At 38.8% G+C, this 23,236-nt stretch overlaps 1 protein-coding gene across 3 annotated transcripts; it reads left to right on the forward strand.

The window, feature by feature from the left end:
* Positions 1–304: 304 nt before the first annotated feature.
* Positions 305–23,114, forward strand: rab3ip (RAB3A interacting protein (rabin3)). Of its 3 annotated transcripts, none has more exons than XM_061715207.1 (14): positions 305–351; positions 676–795; positions 9,440–9,569; positions 10,922–11,038; positions 12,432–12,598; positions 12,696–12,867; positions 15,122–15,199; positions 16,693–16,896; positions 16,997–17,125; positions 18,787–18,899; positions 19,018–19,041; positions 19,339–19,438; positions 20,154–20,223; positions 20,933–23,114. In XM_061715207.1, exons 4-14 carry the CDS (start codon positions 10,949–10,951, stop codon positions 21,013–21,015), a joined length of 1,230 nt encoding a protein of 409 aa, XP_061571191.1. In that variant the 5' UTR covers positions 305–351; positions 676–795; positions 9,440–9,569; positions 10,922–10,948; the 3' UTR covers positions 21,016–23,114. The 3 variants fall into 3 exon arrangements, with proteins under 3 accessions (XP_061571191.1, XP_061571189.1, XP_061571190.1); XM_061715205.1 differs by lacking the exon at positions 305–351 and adding an exon at positions 13,361–13,456 and having other exon boundaries at positions 664–795; XM_061715206.1 differs by lacking the exons at positions 305–351; positions 19,018–19,041 and adding an exon at positions 13,361–13,456.
* The last annotated feature ends 122 nt before the right edge of the window (positions 23,115–23,236 follow it).

The raw sequence follows: 23,236 nt of genomic DNA on the forward strand, positions 1-23,236 counted from the left end.
GCGCCACCCACGGCCAGAGCCAGAACGAGACTGCAGCAATATTCACCCCCGTCAACAGGCTTGTTCTCCTGAAAGACACCTGTAGTTCAAATATATATATATATATCTCCGCTGTTTCTCATCAGCTGCTGCATCGGCAGGACTTGGAGTGCAGTCTCCTGACGGCTCTGGTTGATCAGCCCGACAAACCAGCGCTAACGCAGCTCAAACAGCAGGTGTATCCGCCCCTTTAATCTGATTGGTTGCAGATCCTTCCGTGTTAAAAAAAACCTACGTGTGGATCTTGTCACGTCAGGAGAGTCTCAAAACTCACACACAAATCCAGCGCAGCTCACAGACAAAAAAACATGTGTAAATCAGGTTATATTTGTGTGTGCATCAAAAATACATTTGTGTATCTTGTCCTACGCACGTGTGAATTGTTCTGTGCACGTGTGAAACTGTGTGTGTATTTGCAAATCGGTCTGTGCATTTGTAAAACTTGTCCTGTGCACGTGTGAAACGGTGTGTGTATTTGCAAATCGGTCTGTGCATTTGTAAAACTTGTACTGTGCATTCGTGAATTATGAGACTGTTCTAGCTCCATAGGAGTGCAGTGTAGTACCACATGTACATTAAAGTAAATGTGTACAGGAAGCTAGGAACGTAGGTGTTGATAGTTTCCTATTTTCCCAGCCGTCTTTGAACGCAGCTCCCGTCCGTCTGCGTCAACAACACTCCGCCGTCTCGGCCGCTTGTTTGTCGGGATCTTCGTCTCGCTGCTGCCGATCCGGCTGGTATCCACCCGGAGCTCTGGTGAGTCCTCGGATAATAACGTGTTATTAAACCATACTGCTGCTATTATTTCCCGGGAAACTGGGCATTGATTATCCCGTTAGCTTGCAGATGCATCAACACGTACCGTGCACTCATTATCGGACACCCATGCCCTAATTACATCTTTTCTCCTAACCAAACCATGCACTATTTACCTTAATGCATATGCATATTTATAGTCATATTTGTGACTTTTGATGCATCATAATGATTCATTCATGTGAATGAATTAAGCTTTGATATTAATTCCTCATTTTATCATCATTTTTTATCTATGCTCTGAATAAAACGTGCTCTATTACCATTCATTCAACCATTTTTCATCTTGAAATATGACTCGAAATGAGCAGAAATGGTTAATTTTGGGATGTGAATGGAGCTGGTGTCCATTTATCAGGCAGCTAACGGGGGCTAGTTTTGCTCATATAGCTGCAAATGCATCATTTATCGCGAGTCGGTGAAACTGGAAGCTCCAGCCCGCAGAAATGCAGCTTTCATGCATGTTTCATACATGTGGTGTCGGATGGCAGCCCAGCTTTCTAGTAGCAGCGTCTGTCTCCCTGTAAAGCCTGATCTATGGTTCCGCGTTAAATCGACGCAAATCATTCGGCGTAGGGTGCGCGTCGCCGCGTACGCTACGCCGTAGGTTCTGCGTTGGTGTAACGCGGAACCATAAATCAGCCTTAAGCTGTTAGCTCCGAGCTAAGGCTGCTAGCTGGCTGTGCTGCTGGAACAGGTGAGTGTTCACTAAAGCAGCCTGTCCATCATGTTCCTGTCGTGGGAGGAGAATAACAAAACCACCAGCTTCCCTTTAGCTCACACATGCAAAGAAAGCATGTTCAACCTAGATATCTCCAGCTGTTGTTGGTGTGAAGACATTTCTTTCACCAGCTACAGTGTATTTATTTATTTATTTTTATATATTACTGTGTGTGTGTGTGTGTGTGTGTGTGTGTGTGTGTGTGTGTGTGTGTGTGTGTGTGTGTGTGTGTGTGTGTGTGTGTATTTATATACAGGACTGTCTCAGAATAGAATATTGTGATTTTCTGTAATGCAATTACAAAAACAAAAATGTCATACATTCTGGATTCATTACAAAATAACTGAAATACTGCAAGCCTTTTATTATTTTAATATTGCTGATCATGGCTTACAGCTTAAGAAAACTCAAATATCCTATCTCAAAAAATTAGAATATTCTGGGAATCTTAAACTGTAAGCCATAATCGGCAATATTAAAATAATAAAAGGCTTTCAATATTTCAGTTGTTTTGTAATGAATCCAGAATGTATGACATTTTAGTTTTTTTAATTGCATTACAGAAAATAAAGAACTTTATCACAATATTCTAATTTTCTGAGGTGTGTGTGTGTGTGTGTGTGTGTGTGTGTGTGTGTGTGTGTGTGTGTGTGTGTGTGTGTGTGTGTGTGTGTGTGTGTGTGTGTGTGTGTGTGTGTGTGTGTGTGTGTGTGTGTGTGTGTGTGTGTGTGTGTGTTATGGTGGAATATCCTATTTCCTAGCTGGAGGTTTAAACTCAAACGCCTCCTGAGGTCAGAGCATAGACAGTGAAATGACTAAAGTATTTGTGACGTCACCTATAGTTTAGAATAGAGCGGGGTATCATCACTGAACTCCCGATACGATACGATTCCGATACAATACGATTCGATATTCTAGTTACAATAACGGAATAACGTGATCCTTCCACGCGCTACGTCCGGCCTGAGAAGCCCCACCCTGTCTGGCGAAAAGAAGTGGCCTGCTCACTCCTCAGGTTAAGGAGGAGACCTGAGCTCAGTGCAGGGCCTCCTGGGGTTGGTAGAGGGAGCAATGCCCAGGACTGACTTAGGAAGGAGCACTGGGTGATAAAATGGGGGAAAAAATCGGGATTAAAAAAAAAATATATATATATATTTTTTTTAATCGATACTTGGATTTATGTATCAATAATCGTTTCTACACATGTATATTGATAATATATTGATATTTTTAACCCACCCCTTGTTTTGAAGTCTCTTTTTATGGTCTACAGTGCCATGTTGTAAATGGGTGGAACAAACAGGCCAAGGGAAGCTGAATGGATCACGCCAACCTTATACCAATAAAACTTAAGGGCTACCAGCTTTCTTAGTCCATCCACCATATGCTGTAGATAAACAATGGATGAAGCATTAGGTCACATGACCCATTGGGTTTTGAAGAAACTAATGGTTTTTAAGCACATTTTTCTTTGCACGGCACATGTTGCTCAGGATACAGATGGGAACACGCCGACCGTATGTCAATCAAAGTTAGCTATGGCTTCTAGTTTCTTCAGCACATCCCCGTCGAAATATCTACAGAGATGCCATCAAACATTTATAGCAGAATATACCGTATAGCATGTTGGTGTGGTACAGAACCCCCCCCCCCCCAAGTGGATATAGAGAAAGAGATGGTTGAAACAAAAGTATCATTGAGAATCAAAGATCAACAATAAAAATGTTGAAATGACATAAATTGCAAGTAATTAATCACTTGGCAGTTGTCATGAATTATCATCAGTAGGATGCACTTATCGTACTTGTCAGTCCCTATTCTGATAGATACCTGAACGTTACATATTGTCCAATACCAATTTGATACCATCGATGTGTGACTGAAGGCATTAGGCATGACTTACACATTGCTTTTTGTCAAACAAAATGTAACACATTATCACAAAGATATAAACGTATGAAATTGTACACATAATTTAAACTCGGTGACAAGAAAAAATATTAAATAACCTTTTTTCTGCATTAATCTGCCATAAAATATGGTCTGATCTTCATTTAACAATAATAAACAATACAGCGTACTTTAGAAACTCATGTAGAAACTGTTATACATTTCTTATGTCTTTATTGAACACACATTGAACATTGTCAGTCCTGCCAGTAAAAAAAGTGCTCAAAGTTTCTTGAAAAATCTTTTAATTGCTTTTGTGTTATAAGCCAAAGCAATTTTAGTTTGCTGATTATTGTGACTTAGATGATGATTAGATCACATTTTATTGTAAATAAGTGTAGAAAACAAATTAATTCTGAGGGATTCACATATTGCTCACCACTGCTGTTCATACGGGTGATGCATGACACAGCAAGCATTGCACACATAAAACTGAAGGGAAAAGATCGGCCTCATAGATCTTCCCTTTCATCCGATGCCTGATCCAGCTACTTGAAGAATATCAGGGCTGATATCCAATATTAACATTGGATCGGTGTATCCCTATTTGGCGAACTAGCAGTGTGTGAGATGGCTCTGTACTGATGCAACAGTCATCTGCAAGTCCTGCAGACAGAACTGCCGACCTCGCAGCTAGTCGGCAGATGAGGAACAGAAGTGTTTGTGTCTGAAAGCCTGATAATTATCCGAGGGGATGCTGTGAATTGGAAGCCAACTTGAATTTCATTAAAACTGTGTTGTTTTTAATCACGACATTCAGCAGCTAATTATGCACCAGCCTTGCAATTACAATTATTTTAATTAACTGCTTAAGTGTTATAATCCCTAACAAAGCCGATTACAATTTCTCAGAACCCAAGATTGCATTTTTTCTTCAATGAACAGGTTGTATTTAATCGAAAATTATATAAAAATCTGAAAAAAGTTTGCTTTCATCTTTCTAAAGGCTTGAAATCTCTCAGAAAATATCTTTTAAAATAACTATACAGATACATATCTATAAACATCTTTTTGATGGTCAGATAATTATTGCAGCATTGAAATGATTTGCCGGATAACAATATTGATCATGTCCTCCACATGCTGGCTATAAACATGAAGGTGCCTTTTGTTACCTGCATGTTGGCAACATTACTGTTTTGCATTAGAATATAACATGAAGAGAAATAAAGGCCTGTTTTTTGTAAAGGGGGAAAACAACTGACTAAATCCTGCAGAACCAGATCTAAAATTAAACTGGTAAAACCAACTGACTGTATGAATAAATTAAACTGTACACGTTCTGCTGTGTCAGGTGTGTAAAAGCCATAAGGGTCACTTTAATATCTTAATTTGTGGAGCAAAAACCTGAATGTGTTTCTTGTAACATATGCAGCATCATGAGTTTCCCCACTATTAATCAGAGTTGGACAGATCTGCTTGTTGGTTGAGTTGTTGTCATGTTTGAGTTGACACAAAGCTGTGCGTAAACCCTGTAAACACTTGGGATGAACCTCAAGCAGGCTGGCGAAACTGGATCTGTAATCAGCATCCGTCAGCGGGTTGGGTTACCGCCGGCTCTCCAGGACTGGTCTCCATGGAGATGGGCTAAAGAAGAAAGAAGGGATTGGTTGGTTTTATGCAGGAGGAGTTACACCTGGCTGTCATCTGTTTGTGTTTACAGCATTATGTCATAGATACTAAAAGCACATTGTGTGGCAACATGTGTGATGATAACTGTTATCAGTGTTACACAACTCATTCAGAGTTTTGTTTGTTCAGGGGTATTATCTAATAGAAGGATAGATATATAGATTACTTTATTCATCCCCAAGGGGCAATTTTGATGTCATAGCAGTCCGGTATAAATACAATAGAATAATAGAGTAAAAAAAAACTGAGGTAGAAAAGAAAGGACACTTGAAAAAACACAAAATAAATAAAAATGCAAGGTGCTATGGCCAGAGTCAGAGTGCAAGGTGACAGGCGGATTCAGTCCAGGTGTGTGATGATCGTAGCTCTGACAGCGGTGGATGAGTTGTATAGTTTAATTGCAGTGACAATTTAATGTGTACAGAAAGTTGATGATTCTATTTCTATTTTCTTCTGATAAAAAAAAAAAAGTATTTGAAATTATTCAGTTTTTGACTGTTCATGAGTACATGAACATTCAAAAACTGAATAATTTCAAATACTTTTTTTTTTTTTTTTTTTAATTACAAGGGCATTTAAAGTTCAGTAACATGTTCACATTGCTGGAATCAAGTATTTTTTATTTTTTGCATACTTTCAGATTCAGAATACTTTATTAGTCCCAAAGGGCAATTCATTTCTACAGTCGGCCTGTCCATAGCAACAAAACACAATACACCAAACAGCCAATATTCACGATCTCATCAGCAACAACAACCACAACCAGTGATAGCACAGCAGAGCAGGATGCAAATAATTCATGGTTCATAGTTTACAATAGTTCATGGCAAGATAACTTCAAGAGTCATTGTGCATTGGCTCAGGTATATCAGTTATAATTTCTGTATCAGTCTTGTTGAAGAATAATTGATGTTGGCTGGTATGTCAGTAATTGTATAGGAGTTCAAAAGATAATTTTCCTCCATTAAGTCAAAATGTTCTACTTTCTCTGAAGTGTCAGATGTTCAATGACACAGGGCTTCCCAGGTATGTCCCGGCCTGTTGTTTGGTATTTTATTTTTTCTATTAATCTATTTAGTCAAGTATCTGTACATCCTAAGTTGCCGTTAATCAGGCAGACCCTACAGTGAGGGGGAGGATTGCTGATGTTCAAGGGCAGAGTCCTAACCAAATGCAAATTGCTGATACCATTTTAAACAATGTTAAAAATTAATCTGAAGACAATCTTGGCATGGTACTGGAACCAAAGTGCAGTTAAGTTTATTTTACCTGTTATTGTTTACTTACAGTTTGTATTTTGTGTATAGATAAGGAACTGGATCAGGTAAACCGGCCGAGGGAATGTTCCAGTTTAAATTCTTTAGCTGATGTCATATTATGTCGTTTTTGGGTAAATGGTTTATGTTCCCATGTGTAGGATGCGCATCGTGACTCTGAAACCACAGAGCCCTGCTTCAAGTCCAAATTTAACCCATCAAAAAGTTTTGTTTTTTTTTCCTGGCATGTCAGTTTTTTGTCCCAACTGTCAGAAGTTAGAAATGAAAAGTTTCCATTAGTACTGCAGCAGATTTAGCAAATTTCTAAAAATAAGCAATAGTTGAAGAGCTGATTGCGTATCTGTGGTACTTTGTTTTGAAAACATACGCTTGTTCAAACGCATGATGACACATTCATGCATGGGTCAGTACTACATGTATTTGACTGAACCGCAGAGGAGGGCAATGTAGGTACTACAGGACTGTCTCAGAAAATTAGAATATTGTGATAAAATTCTTTATTTTCTGTAATGCAATTTTAAAAAAAAAAAAAAAAAAAAAAAAAAAAACCTAAAATGTCATACATTCTGGATTCATTACAAATCAACTGAAATATTGCAAGCCTTTTATTATTTTAATATTGCTGATTATGGCTTACAGTTTAAGATTAAGATTCCCAGAATATTCTAATTTTTTGAGATAGGATATTTGAGGTTTCTTAAGCTGTAAGCCATGATCAGCAATATTAAAATAATAAAAGGCTTGCAATATTTCAGTTGATTTGTAATGAATCCAGAATGTATGACATTTTTGTTTTTGTAAATGCATTACAGAAAATCACAATATTCTAATTTTCTGAGACAGTCTAGAGTATGTGAGGTGTGTAAGTGGTGTTTCAGTGTAAAAACGGTGCTCCTTCACTTGGTTTCAGCATGGCTCTTGTGTTAGCACTGTCTAACATATGTTTGCATGGAGGTGCCAAGCTGGAGAGCGGATCTAACATAAGGCGGAGGTGGAGTTGAGCGGCTCGCTCCTCCCCTGAAACTGCTCTGTGAACAGAGCTTTAAATACTTGTTGAAAAGGGAGCAAGTGAACTGGATAATCTTTTTTCTATTGATAAACAAAGGGTGCGTGTGACATGAAGTTTTTAGAGTCACACCTCTTTTATTTGTGTTCATGTACAAGCCACTTATTTCAGCTTTTGTGTGCACGCTGAGACGAGACGCACACCAGGCTGAGCAGGTGGGACCGGTGTGCTGTGCCGTCATCCTGCTGATGAAGGCAACCAATGAAAGAGAGAAACTAAGATTCACTGACTGCGTTTACATGCACTCAATAACTCTTTTAAAACCCGAATATTAGCAATAACCCGAATTTTGACTGCATGTAAACATAGTCACTGACTACTACTGACTGACTACTACCACTAGTGAGGCAACTTCATAAGCTGGTAATAATGGTGTAGTGGTATGAAAATAGATGTGTTATTATTACTCCTCTCCCTGAAACCCTTCTTTATGTGCCTCTCTGATGGAGTTTGACCTACAGAGTGTAATCAGAGCCCAGTCTGCCTCCATAAACTGTTGGAAACTAAGAAAGAGGCAAGAAAGTGCTCATTACTGTCTTGAGTTACAGTGAAGACTGTGTTGCTTTTTTTGAGACTGAGAATGATAAAGCCACTAAAAACACTCCCGAACAGAAGAGAGAGATTCTTGTTTAGAGTTAATAAAAGTGACTGCAGGAAGGGCTGGGCGATTTTGGACAAAAATAAAATCCCGTTTTTTTTCCTCTGAAAACCCGATTTTCGATTTCGATTTCGATTTCTTTGGTAAAACTACAAAAGACAATGGAATAAATTGTTTCAAATATTTTATCTTTTTATTTTATCTTTATATATATACTTTATATATTTTATCAAACAAATTTCCCTATTGGGAATGAAGTACAATTGAAAGATACTGTAAATCCTCCTTGAGTTTAGTAAAGTGACAACATTTACAATTTTCTTGACCAAACAAAGATGACTAGACGAGCTCTGTCTGTAATGCAGCCAGCTGCAAAAAAGGAAAATCGATTTTCCTTTTTTTAACATCGTCTTGATTAATAAATCCGATTTAGATTTAAAATCGATTAATCGCACAGCCCTAACTGCAGGTGAAAGTTGAGTAGTTATTGTCACATAAAAAAACTGCAGTGTAAACGTCCCCCAGGATGGGTGATTCACACTTTTTACCAAGGGTTGTAATGCAGTTTTTTTTTCTTTTTCCCACCTGGTGTGGAAGCTGTCACTTGCTTTTGTAAGCTTGTTTTAACCCTGTATTTTTCATCCATTAACAAACCAGCAACTGGTGCCTCACGGCTTGGAAATGCATCGGACAAACACTGTAGGTACACATGTAAAATGCTGGAGGATTGTAAACATGAACAGTAAAATGTCTTGCTTGCACAGCTGGATTGATGCAAATATTCTTTCCACCAGACGTGTTGAACAGGGGACTGAAACATGCTGCTCTCATTCTCCATTTATAACCTGAATAAATTAAATGAGTTAGCTCAAACCCTTAGACGCCAAATCCACAGAAATAAAACAGCATCTGAGGTTATTTCTGCTGCTTCTAAAAGTATTTCTTCTTCTTTTATTTTGTAAATTTCCGACGTAGCGTTTCAAAAGAAACATATGGCGCGTCATCACTCTCTGACCTTATTGTTATTCGTCTTTGTCAGTCATTAAAAACAAGCCCTATTAGTGGAAGTCATGACTCTGCACCTCTCAACCAGCCATGATTTTGATGGATGGTGAGCTAATTTAAAGTCATAAAGATTCCACTGGGACAGACAGGAACCTGGCTCTGTGGACCTGCTGCTGGTTCAGTCCCATTTTCCAAAAAGTTTGTGTTCAGCTATTAAAAGCCAGACCGTGAGGAACTTTACTTTTTTCACATTCATCACAGTGAAGTGTTATAGGAAGGTTACTTGCACTGAAAGTTTATCATTTATATTGAAACATCTATCATCTGTCTTTTAGGTGCAGGGCTACTTTTGACCTGTTTTAGTGTTTTTGCTGAGTCACTTCTTCACCTGGAGACCTTCCTGATTCTTACTGACTGGACAACTTCATCAAGCTGGCCAGCGACTCCATCCACAGCTGGACAATGGTAACACACACACACACACACACACACACACACACACACACACACACACACACACACAACCGGAGAGCATGTTGTGCCCTCAGGTTCAGATGAATCTAAAAATTTTGATAGGATTCCATATGTGAAACTTAATAACTTATAAAACACTAGCAATTCAAAATACAATATATGTATATATTTAAAAACACAATTATTGTCTGTTACTTGCCCTTTTATATAGCTACTTCCTAGATTAATTGTTCATCCCCCAAATGACCTCCAGATCCACTGGATTGCAAACTGAGATGCCGGTGTTTGTTCTCCTGCAGCCTTGATGAGTTTAATTCACTAAACCAGCTCTTCAGCTGCTTCAGTCTCTGGTTTGAGTTGACCTCCACCTTTCCAGCCGATACTTGTAAGAAGGGCAGCTGAATGAAACTAAACACCAGCCTGCTGGTTAGCAGTGACTGAGCTTTCAGAATAAAATATTCATTTTGCATTTCTCTTAATTCTTAGTAATATTTCATATAAACATTACTGAACTGTATTGATTTGAATGGTAAAAATCCTTCCTTCCCCTTTTCTTTTCCCTCCTCCCCAGTATGTTTTATCATGTTTAGGTGAAACCAGTTCCAGCTGTCTGAATTAACCAATCCACTATCAAATTCGGAATCATTAATTTAATATTATTTCTGGTTCCACACTCATTGCTAACAATTTCAGTAGATTTGATGTTGGTTTTTAAAACAGAAATGACATCACAAACATGCAGTGAGTTGATCTTTTTCTCAGTGAAGCAGGACACCAGGAAGCTTTTGACATTAACAATATTAACGTCGATTTGCGTTATGATTTTCTTTTTGCTTACAACTGTAACGTCCTTTTTTAGTGTTTAGATTCCTGTAAAAGTGTCAAAAACGTTAAGTGATGTGAACATTATCTTGTTGAATCCCAAACTATATCCTTTTAAACATTGAACAAAATAGTACTTTACTGTAAAAAGGCCCTTGAAAATAATACATTTGGACTTTTTTCCCCCTTCTCTGTAATTAAGAGTTTAATAAAAATGGACATGTAAGATACTGTATCTACTGGATTTACTGTGCATTATATTTTCACTGAGAAGTGTGGGTTTTGGTCCCAGTTATTTCTAACCATTTATAATGCTTTTTTTTTTGTTGAAAAGCTTTAAGAGAGAAAAATTTAGATTTGTTCTTAATCAATGACAAAACAGCTATGAAGCTTTTGCTTGGCCTGCTGTTGTTTTCTCTGTAGTCCAGACCGAAGTAAGACAAGCTGCTATGAGTGAGATTTAAATCAGATTTTATTGCGTATTAGATGATCGCTAATGGCAACAACGTCCCTGTCTGCAGAGTGAATGATGTCTAAGAGCAGCTGCTATGGCCTGCAGCAGCGGTCAGAGCAATGCCGAATCTCTGGAGGGGTTCCACGAGGTGAACCTGGCTTCACCCACCACACCTGACCTTCAGGTAAGAGGACGGCGGTCACCACTTCAACTTCAGACTATCCAGGTGTTTCTATGTAATAGATGAGAACATTCAGCAGTGCAGATGTCGAGGAACATGAGGCAGAGATTTGAATGAAATCCACGTCAAACCTGCAGTTGACTTGTAGCGCCCCACTTGATGAGCCTTTACAAAACTTTAATACTGTAACATCAATACACACTCAGATATGGCGATATCCTGGAGTTAGCCCGTTGGAAAACATTTTCACTAAACCTGAATCCAGCCAGGACTTTAGCTGGCTGTTTTCCCGCCAAAATAAAACCATGTTTTTTAACATATCATCAGCATCGTCCTCCCAAGTTTTTTGGGTGTGACTTCAACTCTTTGGCTCAGCAGTGATTTTGGTAAAACAGACCAGCTTTTTTGTTTCAGACGGAACCAGCGGGACTAATTTAACTAGTTGGCTCATTTCAAAAGTCCATGATGATTGTGGAAGAAAAAAAACTGCACTTGCTCAGTCGGCTGCTAAATTGCATCGAGCATAAAAATAACTGACTGTGCACATTTTTAAGATAGAGTAATGACTGCTTTTTCACTGCTGTGTCTGCTAATGCTAGTGCTACTAATTTCCTGTCATATATTGCTGTAGTTGATGCAACTTGGAGCTGGGAAGGTTTGAGTGGACATGCAAGGACCTCTGCTTTGTGAAGCAGGAAGATTAAGGATTTTGCTTCATTTTAATATGAAGAAACTAGGGCTGTGCGATTAATCGATTTTAAATCTAAATCGGATTTATTAATCAAGACGATGTTAAAAAAAGGAAAATCGGAAAATCGATTTTCCTCTCTCTTTTTCATATAGCTGGAAAAGAAGAAGAGAGCTGTCTGCATTACAGACAGAGCTCGTCTAATCATCTTTGTTTGGTCAAGAAAATTGTAAATGTTGTCACTTTACTAAACTCAAGGAGGATTTACAGTATCTTTCAATTGCACTTCATTCCCAATAGGGAAATTTGTTTGCTATTTTTCTTTAAAAATAAAGATAAAATATTTGAAACAATTTATTCGATTGTCTTTTGTAGTTTTACCAAAAAAATCGAAATCGAAAATCGGGTTTTCAGAGAAAAACATCGGGATTTTATTTTTGTCCAAAATTGCCCAGCCCTAGAAGAAACTGATCTTCTTGTGATCTGTTGACAAAAAAATGCCAGAAAATCAGAAATTTCATGCCACTCTGCTGCCAGAATCAGGACCGGTGCAGAACGTTTTATTCTCAGTTTTGGGATGGAAAAGATGCTGTTCACACAAACTTCCAGAATCATGAGTTTATAGCGTTGGCTTGGTTTTCTGACATCTCACTGGTAACCCTTTCTGTTTTTAATCTCTTTATTGTGTTTTTGTTTGTTGTCCTGTAGAACCAAGCAGAGCAGCGCGCCCCTACCCGTCACAGCACCCCACCCGCGTCTCTGTATCGCACCCACTCTCTGGGACCCCCCCCTGCTGGCCTCCCCACCTCCCTGCGGGCCGACCAGCTCCCCACACAGCCAGTGTACTCCACGCCGCGGCACAGCCACAATGGAAGGTCAGGAAAATGCTCGTTTCTCCCCAATCAGCTGTAATCAATAGTTGGTTTTTCGTTCTAACTTTTATTTCTTCCTTCCTTCCACGCTTATGCATAGTGTGCCAGGCTTGGAGGCGGAGTCGGCCGAGGGTAACTTCCTGCCTGGAGAGGACGGGGAGGAATGCAGCGCTTTGAGCGACAGCTTGTCGCGTCTGCGTAGCCCGTCGGTGATGGAGGTCCGGGAGAAAGGCTACGAGAGGCTAAAGGAAGAGTTGGCGAAGGCTCAGAGGGTAGGATGCACACACCCGGCCTCGGCTGCATGTCCTCAGAGGACGTCACATCGATTCTGATTCATCACTTGGGGATTTGCACCTGGAATTTAGCCTAAAATTACAATTTCCTTTTATTTCAAAGTGCATTTTTAATGATTTGATATGGGTGTGTATGAAGGTGTCAAAATGTTCATTACAAATGACTGTGTGAGAGTGCAACTTGACTGTGTGTGTGTGAAGCATTTGTCATGTTCATTACTAAATCTGGCATTATAACATCCTTTTTATTTTTTATTTAAATACATGATTGTTTTTTACATTTAATATTTAATATCACAATTAGGAATTTCATCATTGAATACATCATTATTTTTCATCTTCTTTTGCCATGCTGTTTATTTAATCTTTTTGATTAAGATTCATGCGTTCATTTTTTGTTTGTATTTCTGTTGTGTTTTTTTTTCTGTTTTTGTTGTGTTGTTGTTGTTGTTGTTGTGTGGGTGTGTGGAAGGATCTGCTGTTGAAGGATGAGGAGTGTGAAAGGTTGTCTAAAGTCAGAGACCAGCTCGGCCAGGAGCTGGAGGAGCTCACCGCCAGTCTCTTCCAGGTCGGTCCGCCTCTCCTCCATCTGCTTTGTCTTCTCTGCTTCCTGATCCTCGTTTCTCTTCCTCCTGAGGCAGAGGCCAGGCAGATAACGGACGGATAAATTAAAATGACTGACATTTGTTGCTGTCAGTCGTTTGGCTGTAGAGTGCTGGAAAGCGACTAATGAAGTCTGCAGCTCTAGGTTGCACTGAGGATGTGGTTTATATTCCAGGACCGGGGACACGACCTGCATGCAAAGTTTTTGTTTATCAGGAAACTTTGATTTAAGAACTGTTGGACCTTTCAGAGACATCTTTACACACAAATATGATCCTAAATGGCATTTGACAAACTGAGTCACTATTTTCCAGCAACAAGCTGTTTATCATAAACATCAGGCTCATAAGGGGATCATAAAATGTTGAAGCTAATTCTGAAATCTAATTGGAAATGAACATGTACAGTAAGTTGCCACAAACACTTATATCTATGTCTTCTGACAAAAAATAAAATGCAGCTGTATTAGATGATGGAAAATCATTATTGCTGGCTGACAGCAGCTTTTTTTAAAAATTTTATCTGAATAAAACAAGATCTGGTTTGTTTGCAATAACATTTGTTGGAAGATGGATTTAAAAAAACAAACACATTTAAATGTCTCTATTCTGAAAGGGATTAATAACAATTAGTCTCAAACAAAATGAAAGTCCAAAAATGTAGTTTCCAGTGTGCAGGTTAATCAGCGTCACTAATTCAGTCCAGCGACTGGATCAATGCTTTCCTCAGTCCTGCTCTACATATTGTTTAAATTTCTCTCAGAAGTCCATTTTCCCTGTCCTTTCCGATTCTCTTCCTTTATTATCAGATTGGGTCGTTTTTGAGCAGCTTGGTCAGCTAAAACAGTAAGCACAGGAAGCTGACACACAAAAGGGGTTAATTCCTAAAAGTATTGTTTGAATACGTGGAAAAATGGCTAGTACTCACAAGATCTGCGAGCAATTATTTAATTCTTGTCCATTGGAAGATTTATTTTTTCCTTTTTTTTTTTTCCTTTGCAAAATGGATGTTGCTCGGAGAAAAGGTTCAGTTGAAGTTTCTCTAAATATTAAAATGATTACATCTATAGTGGTTATCCGATAAGATACAGAAAATGTGTAATTATTGTTGAATTAGATGAAAAAAATAGAATTTAGAGTAAATGTTCTCTTTGAATAAAATCTTCAGTCATTCTGTTGTCACAAGATGGCGGTTTTAAAGACCTGACGTGATTTCCCTTGGATTCAAAACAAACGGAGCATTTCGTAGTTTGGCCTTCGTGCGACTGAATCTATCTGGTCTGGCCTTCGAGACATGCTTTTTTATTTTTCTTTGTCTTTCGTTTCACTGACTTGTTCTTTCTCTTCTCTTTCTTTGCCTATTTATCACAGAAGGTGCTGGGGTGTGTGTGCTTGTGTTTTTCTGTAGTTTGAGTATCTAGAAAAAGCAGCATTTTGTAGCTAGAAGCTTGGTGCTGGGAGTCCCTGCAGGCTGAGTTTGATTTTTATGGTTTTGTATTTGTTTAAAAGTAAAATGTTCCTTAAGCTTACATAGATACTTCTTGATTATCAACATTTGATTTGATATTTTGTAGAAATTTCACATTGTGTGTGCGTGTGTGTGCGTGTGTGTGTGTGTGTGTGTTTCCCAGGAGGCCCACAAGATGGTGAGGGAAGCGAACGTCAAACAGGCTAATGCTGAAAAGCAGTTGAAAGAAGCACTGGGAAAGGTGACTGCAATGAACACTTGCACACCCCAAATGTTGTGTTAGAGTTTATCTAAAGGTTTGAACCATAAATACCACGAAAGATGCTGCTGCAGTTCTGGACTTTAATGTCGAGCACTCTTCAGCTTTCCTAATGTGAAAAATCGCTCATATCTTCACAGAAATCGGTCTCATTTAAGAATTGTGTTCCAGCTAAGGGAGATTTTTGGTGTAAAATGGTTTGTCACGCACAACCACCCATGAAGTTTTCCATAAAAGGCAATTAAAAAAGAAAATCCTCTGTGTGAGTCACAAGCAAACTTAATTCACAAGTCTAGTGCTACAAAGGGAGCCGGCCAGTGAACACGAGCCACCAGTGTTGACTGTCATGACACAGAAACCTGCAGGAAACCGCTTGGCCCGAACCTTGTTTTGGCTACAAATGGAGCCTGGAAAGGTCAACCTGACAATCAATCCAGCTGCTTTACATCGTAATCTAACGTAATCTTTCTGAGAGGAAAGTTCACACAATTTCATAGTTATATTGTATTTTCTCTAAAAATGATCAAATTATAATTATTTTTATTCATCACGACAACATTAAACCCTCAGTATGTTTTTACTGAGGCTTAAAACACAGCCTTGTTGCTGCTATGTTTAATTTAAAAACAGGGTTCATATGTTTTGAAAAAACCTGGAAAAGTCATGGAATTTGAAAATGTCATTTTCAAGGCCTGGAAAAGTTTTGGAAACGTAAGTTCACCCCAAAGGTTTTGGAAAAGTTATGGAATGTATTTTTTTCACTTAATGATAACATTTAGTAATAACAGCCTATAAGGTAGATTTAAAATGGATCAATAAATATTTCATATTGAAAAGTCTCACGCGTGACGTGCCTTGCATCTTGCGCATCATGCAGATTGGATTGAGTGACCACATTCTCCAACAGTTATTACAGTTATATTAGATTACTATACAACATATACTACAACATAGTGCTGGTTTATCAGTGTTAGTTTGAACAAATGTTTATTTTGTATAAAACTATAATTGTCATTAGATCTCCACTGTGGTGACTTTTTACATAGTTGTATTCCTATATTTCATTCATACATAGATGTTTTAGAGGTCATGTATAGTCATGGAAACTTGCTGCCAAGTCATGGGAAAGTCATGGGAATTTGTTGGTTAAAATGTGTATGAACCCTGTAAAAAGCATTTCTTTTCCTTGCTTAAAGCTAGGGTCTACGATGTTACATATTCTATATTTTTATCAAAATCATTTATAAGGTTGTTATAGCCCAATAGTGTTACCTGAAATATGATTTAGCAAAAAGAACCAAAAGAAAATATTTCTTCTATCCGCTGTAATCCTGCAAAGACGTCAACCAATAGGCGCCATTCGGCCCGAACGGCACCTATTGGTCAATCTGCTTGAATGTCAGTTCTGGTCAGCTTTGTCTTACCACTTTCATACTGCAAGTTCAAGTTCAAACTGTCTCTTCCTTCATCCTCAGATTGACGTCCTCCAGGCTGAGGTCCAGGCCTTGAAGACGCTGGTGCTCTCCTCCCCCACCTCCCCTGTGGGTGAGCTCCCCTCTGGAGGGGTGAAGACGCCCTTCAGGAAGGGCCACAGCCGGAACAAGAGCACCTCCTCCGCCATCATGGGGACGCAGCCCGACCCGTCGGCCACGCAGCCCATCGTACGGGAGTGTAGGGAGGTGGGAGTGCTCACACACCAAACCCCTGAGCTTTACTGTCAAGTCCGATGGTTTGGAGATGGCAGGATCTGATGAAGCGCTTGTATCGGTGGTTATTCAGGTGGACAGTCAGCTGTTCGGGGAGTTTAAGGCGTGGAAAGAGGAGCCGACGCTGGACCGGGGCTGCTCCTTCCTGGAGAGAGTTTACCGGGAGGACATCTACCCCTGCCTCACCTTCAGCAAGAGCGAGGTACAGAGATGGAGAGGAAGCAGTTAAAGGTGTTCCACGTGTTTGTCAAACATCAAACACAGTGAGGTGGAGTTTTGGTGAAGAACATGAAAGTGCTCCCTGCTGTCTGTGCAGACAGAAACGTATTAACACTGATACTCTGCTTGCATGCCTCGCCATCATATCCAGTGTGGATGGCCACCAAGTACAATAAAGTTGATAAAGGCTCACTAATGCAGATGTTTTCCCAACATTGATGCTGGATTAGCAGTTGATAAGGGTGCAGATACAAGTTATAAACAGACTCAGTTATTAGACTGTTCAGATAGCCCAAGAATATATCTGTATTGCATAAGATCAATCAATCAATGTTTATTTATAAAGCCCTTTACAACACACAGGGTGACCAAAGTGCTTTCCATTAAAATCCACATTAAAACAAAACAATTTAAAAACGAAATAATGAAACCATTAAAATTAAATGAAGAATATTTCACATCAATACTGTGTATTAAAAGCCAGTCTAAATAACCAGGTTTTCAGTCTGGATTTAAAAACCCCAAAGTCAGTGATGGTGCGCATTTCTGGGGGCAGCTTATTCCAGAGTCTTGGTCCAGCTACCGATACGGCCCGATCACCCCAGAGTTTAGTCCGTGTTCTTGGGACTTCCAGCAGGAGCTGATTTGAGGACATCTAGTGGAGTTCTGAACATGCACTTGTTCACATAAATAAAGAGGGGCAAGCCCATTGAGGGCTTTAAAAACAAAGATTAACATTTTAAAATCAATTCTAAAAGAAACAGGAAGCCAGTGAGGAGCAAATAAAACCGGGGTGATGTGTTCGCAACGTTGAGTATTAGTTAAAAAGCGTGCAGCGGCATTCTGAACAAGCTGAAGACAGCTAAGAGACTTGGAGACACCAACATACAAAGCATTACAATAATCAATTCTCGAGCTTATAAAAGCAGGAATGGTTTTTTCCAAGTCCGCAGGATTTAAGAATTGCTTTACTTTTGTTAAAACCCGTAACTGATAAAAACTGGTCCTGACCACGCTGTCAATTTGATTGTCAAATTTTAAGCTGCTATCAAAAATAACTCCAAGATTCCTCACAGAAGTTTCCCCCTTAAAAGATAGATCACCAGAGTGTGCTGAATCACCAAAGAAAATATATTCTGTTTTACCTTCATTTAAAGGAGCTTGAGGCTCCTTTTAAGAAATGAGACTCTCTAGCGCCACCCTTCACCGCGACGGCCGTTGGGGGTACTGCAGCCAACACTGAAGCCGGCACGGGAGAACGGGGAGAACGCACATGCAGCGTCATGTGACGTCACATCCGCAGGACAGCGCGGGAAATTCGGCCTCCGAATTGCAGCACATTTTGCAGCACACAGCCTGTTCAAGGCAACGGAGAGATAAACTAGAGGGCTCAGTCATTTTGGTTTGGAACGCTTCATCTGACATTATTACTAGAAAACTTAAAACGTATACGAATTTTTTTCATAAATCCTGCCTCAAGCTCCTTTTAAGTGCAGAAAATTTCACCCCAACCATATTTTAATTTCTGTAATTCAGTCAGAAAGGGTTTGAAGAGATGCTCTGATCCTCTGATGGCTGTGTGAGCTGTGGAAATAATAAACTAGAACTGGTTTGTGTTCATACTGACACTGCTCTGTCCCTCAGCTGGGTTCGGCCATCCTGGAAGCCGTGGAGCAGAACACACTCAGCGTGGAGCCGGTGGGTTTCCATCCGCTGCCGGTCGTTAAAGCATCAGCGGTGGAGTGCGGAGGACCAAAGTGAGAACTCCCACAAACACACAAACACACACACACACACAAGCACACTTTCTCCCCTTCATCAAGCTTTCACACCTTCACCATCACATCTCCATCTTCCCTTAATTTCTTCCTCTAGTGGCCGAAGGGCTGAGCTCGTCACGTAAGTCTCTCTCCTGTCAGCATTGGTAATTTCTCCTCAGTTGCCCTGCCTGGCTCCTCCAAATCCTCCTGCTAACTCACGACATTCCTTCCTTCAGCCCCTCCTCCCTGCCCAGCTTCATCAGAGCGATGAGACGAACCTGATAGATGTTCGTCCTTACCTCTTTTCCTCCTTCCTTGCTTCCTTGAGTCTTAGTACTACTTGTTCATAGCTCGTCTTGGTTGGTAGACAAATTCAGTTCAGCCTTCTGCAGAAACGGAAGAGAAATCAATAAAAAACCTTCTGTTTCTCTGATAGAAAATGCGCCCTGAGTGGTCAGACCAAAACCTGTAAGCACAGAATCAAGTTCGGAGACTCATCCAACTATTACTACGTCTCTCCGTTCTGTAGATATAAAGTAAGTATAAACACACTTCACACACTGTAAAAGCAACATTGCTAACATACTTTCAGTCAGACAACAAATGCATTCATCTTCAAACCGCTGACATGTACAGGACAAAAAACTTTTTTGTCATAACTTGTAATACAAATCAATTTTGTATCGTGGAACAATACGTACCTATAGGGACATAAGAATGAAAAATTGGTGATCCAGAATGGGTGGCTTTCGCAGGACAAGACTTTTAGACAGTTTTCTTGTTGGGACTGGATGTTTCACATCTTAAGGTCCCCTGAAATGTAAAACATTCAGCAAAAATCAGACACACAAACATTCGTTTGAAGTCTGTCTATAAAACGTTGTCAGCAGTTGAAGGCAAGTTGCCAAAATGTAGAGGAATAAACAGTAGTGTAAGAATAGCGCCACCCCCAGAAGCAAAACCGACTGGCGTTTGATCCAGTTCAAATAAAAACAGAAGCAAACTCGGGGTGAGAGTAAAAATGTTAGAAGTCTGATTCTCATGCATCCAGTCCAAAGGGAACTGAAGTTTATGTTGTCATATGTCTAAAAAACCAGACAAAAACAATATTCGAACAAGAGTAACACTGCAGGGATTGTTTGTTTTGAAACGTCATTCAGAAATCTGCCAGCTGGTGCCTCAATCATCCAAGTGAGTCAAGCTTTTCATCTGTTGTTTGTATTGACATTTATTTTTGTTTTTACCCCCCAGATCACAACAGTGTGTAATTTCTTTACCTACATTCGCTACATCCACCAAGGGCTGGTCAAGCAGCAGGATGGTAGGACACACACACACAACTTTAATCTGAATCATTTCATACGATTTATATTATATAAAGCTGAGCCGGAACATTTGTGTTAACAGAAAGTATATTAAATAAATCAATGAATGAATGAATGTATATGAAAAGAAGCCCAAATGGATAAATGAGGGGTAGAAATAAATGCAGAAATAAGTTCACTGTAGTTGAGTAAATTTTAAATCACATTTGGGATTTATTCTCTTCATAAGTTTTGTAAAATGTTAACTTCTTGTCAACAAAATTTCTCAAAATAGATGTTTTCATTTACAAGTAATTTTGAAATCATAACTTTTTTGAAGATTAACATTTTTTAAGAGATTTTAATTTTTTTAATATTGTGTATTTATTTTTTTGTCTTTTTGTATTCAACGGTCGTTGCTCTTAAAAAAAAAAAAAAAAAAAAAAAAAAACATCACCGCAATCATTATTTTTAACTCAGAAATAAGAACATTGAAATATATAAGCTCATTAACACATAGTCATCTTGCACCGTATGTATTGTTTGCATTTTTGTAGCCATGTTTTAGATTTTTGGGGACATGTGTTTTGTTTGAATATTGAGGCATGAAAGTCATATTCAGTGGGGTTGTTGGGTCTTGTAATATATGTAAGGGCGAGGGAGCCTGCTCTGACTCGTGTTACACGTGTGTGATGACACGGCTTCTCCCTCCTGCTGTGTTTGCAGCCGAGCAGATGTTCTGGGAGGTGATGCAGCTCCGCAGGGAAATGTCCTTCGCCAAGCTCGGCTACTACAAAGACCAGCTGTGACCCCCCCGACGGCACGTACAGCCCAGCTGCCCCCTCGCAGCAGATTCTGACCTGAGGTCCTGTCCTCCCCCTGGTCCTGCCCCCCCATCCACCATTTCTGGAGCCCCCCGGCACACAGCCGCCTCCCTCACCCCGTGTGTGAGTGTTTTTGTGTGCGTGTGTGAGAGAAACTGTTTACTTTTGATCAACACAACACGAAAGACTGAAAAACTGCAACCTGGATGCTCTGTTGTTGTTGTTGTTACTGATCTGAACTGTGCATGGGTTTCTGCTGAGTTTGATGTTTGCTTTGTTGAAAGTTTAACACTCCGTTATATGAAGACAACTGACATGAAGAAAAGAACGACCTGTTCTTCCCCCCTTTTTTTTAAAAAAAAAGAGAAAAAAAAAGCAAACATTTTGTCTTTAAGTTGGACCTTAATAAATATCCAATGAGGGATTAAAATGTCTCTGTTGCCAATTGAGATACTTTTCTGGACAGAAGATGTAGAGTCTGTGACATTCTGTGTGGACAATTGCAAATTTAGAGAATAGAGCTGAAATTAAGAGGCAGGTTCTATGTTGAAGACGGAGGACTAAAAATCTTAAAACAACAACAAAACGTTATTTTTGTAATAAACAGTAAAATTGCATCCTATGAATATCCATAAATATCAATTAAAGTTGAAATTTTAGAAGGGGAACATGTCAAATTAAGGGTAATGTAATTTTACTACACAATAATAAAAATAATGAGAAAATCCAAGGGTAAGAAAATAAAATACAAAAACTGTATTAAATTATACCTTTGAAACAGTTTGAGCAAAAACTCAATTTCAGTATTTGAGAAAGTCATTAAAATACAAGTCATGAATATTCACAGAAAGTTCCAAACCTTTACAATCAAATCTGAAGGTTTATTCTTGTAAAGTCTCCATAAAATAATTTTGATTCTTTATGTGCAACTTAGTTTGATCAAAATCACAATTGAATTCAAACATTTTAAAATGCAATATTCCCAATTTGAGTTAATTTAATACCAAACATATTTTTTCTTGACATAAAACTTGAAAAGATTTTCTCAGATGTTGTATTTTTTAAAATATTGTTTCATTTTGTACAGTTTGGAAATTGAGTTTTTGTTGCAGATTTAATTTTTCTTCCCCCACAAAAAGTGGCCCAATCTCTTAAAATTATTGACTTTTTCCACTGCTTACTGTTCCTTTTATAGTTTTGTTATTACACGTATATTATACATTTCCAACTTCATGATTTTCATAAAATGATTCTTCCATACTCTTAATCCCTCAAATTTGAACTGTCAGATTTCAGCTTTATTTTTAATCTAAAAATATGAACACCAAGACTCAATATTGAAAAGACAATCACAAAATGTGCTTTTAAATTAGAGCCATTTTAAATTAATCATCTCAAAATACAGGACATGTATTTTTTCATTTATTTTCATTGAATTCCAAGTATTTTCTTGTAAAGCTTCATTTATATAATTTAGTTTCCCTTCTGAAACCACATCTTTACCCAGAAAAAAAACTCAAAACATCCAAAATTTACCAAAACATTTTTTTTTTTCATTAAACAAAAAAAAATTGTAATATTTCTAGAAATATTTATGTTGTGTTATTTCCCCATTTCTTTTATCCTCTAAACTTTGAAGTGAAATTGATAGTTACTGTTTAATAATGAAACTGTGCATAAGCTCATATTTATATTTAGTTCGTGTAGAAGCATGTGAAGAAGCTATGATGGCAACGTCTGAGTGTCCTGGAAAACATTTGACTGAATGTGAGTTTCTGTTGTTTTGTAATTGAAAAGTTCAGACACTAGTTATTCGTTTTTGAAGCACTACTCTACAGAAAATAGTGTGTCATTCCCAGATGCTGAAAGTTTTTCTTTAACAGCTCCTGCGGTTTTCAGGACGCTATATTTAATCAGGAATGGTGGCGATGGTGAGCTGTGGGTGAATGTTGAACGTCTGGTGTTCTGTCAACTTCTTATGTTTATTTAAACTGAGTCCACTTCTCTGCATCCGTTTCACTCCCGGTTTGGTTTAGTGCCTTTTCTCTCAGACACTGAAATAAAAAACAGTAATACCTCTGAAACCTGCCGCTCTCAAGGAGTCTGTTCCCAACTGATGCCTGAACGATGTTTGTAAAATGTTTTTGGAAATCAGAAGCTGCTGGTGTAATCACTTACTTTTTCTCTCTGTAATTTCAGCATAAAT

The sequence above is a fragment of the Cololabis saira genome, chromosome 23 (genome assembly GCF_033807715.1).
Source record: "Cololabis saira isolate AMF1-May2022 chromosome 23, fColSai1.1, whole genome shotgun sequence".
NCBI classification, from domain to species: Eukaryota; Metazoa; Chordata; class Actinopteri; order Beloniformes; family Belonidae; genus Cololabis; species Cololabis saira.

Excerpts from the sequence above, each read along its gene's own strand:
- rab3ip (XM_061715205.1), top strand. The coding sequence starts at position 10,949 with ATGGCCTGCAGCAGCGGTCAGAGCAATGCCGAATCTCTGGAGGGGTTC. Across the intron at positions 18,900-19,017 it reads GTGGAGTGCGGAGGACCAAA|TGGCCGAAGGGCTGAGCTCG; the intron begins GTGAGAACTCCC and ends TTCTTCCTCTAG. Across the intron at positions 19,439-20,153 it reads CTCCGTTCTGTAGATATAAA|ATCACAACAGTGTGTAATTT; the intron begins GTAAGTATAAAC and ends TTTACCCCCCAG.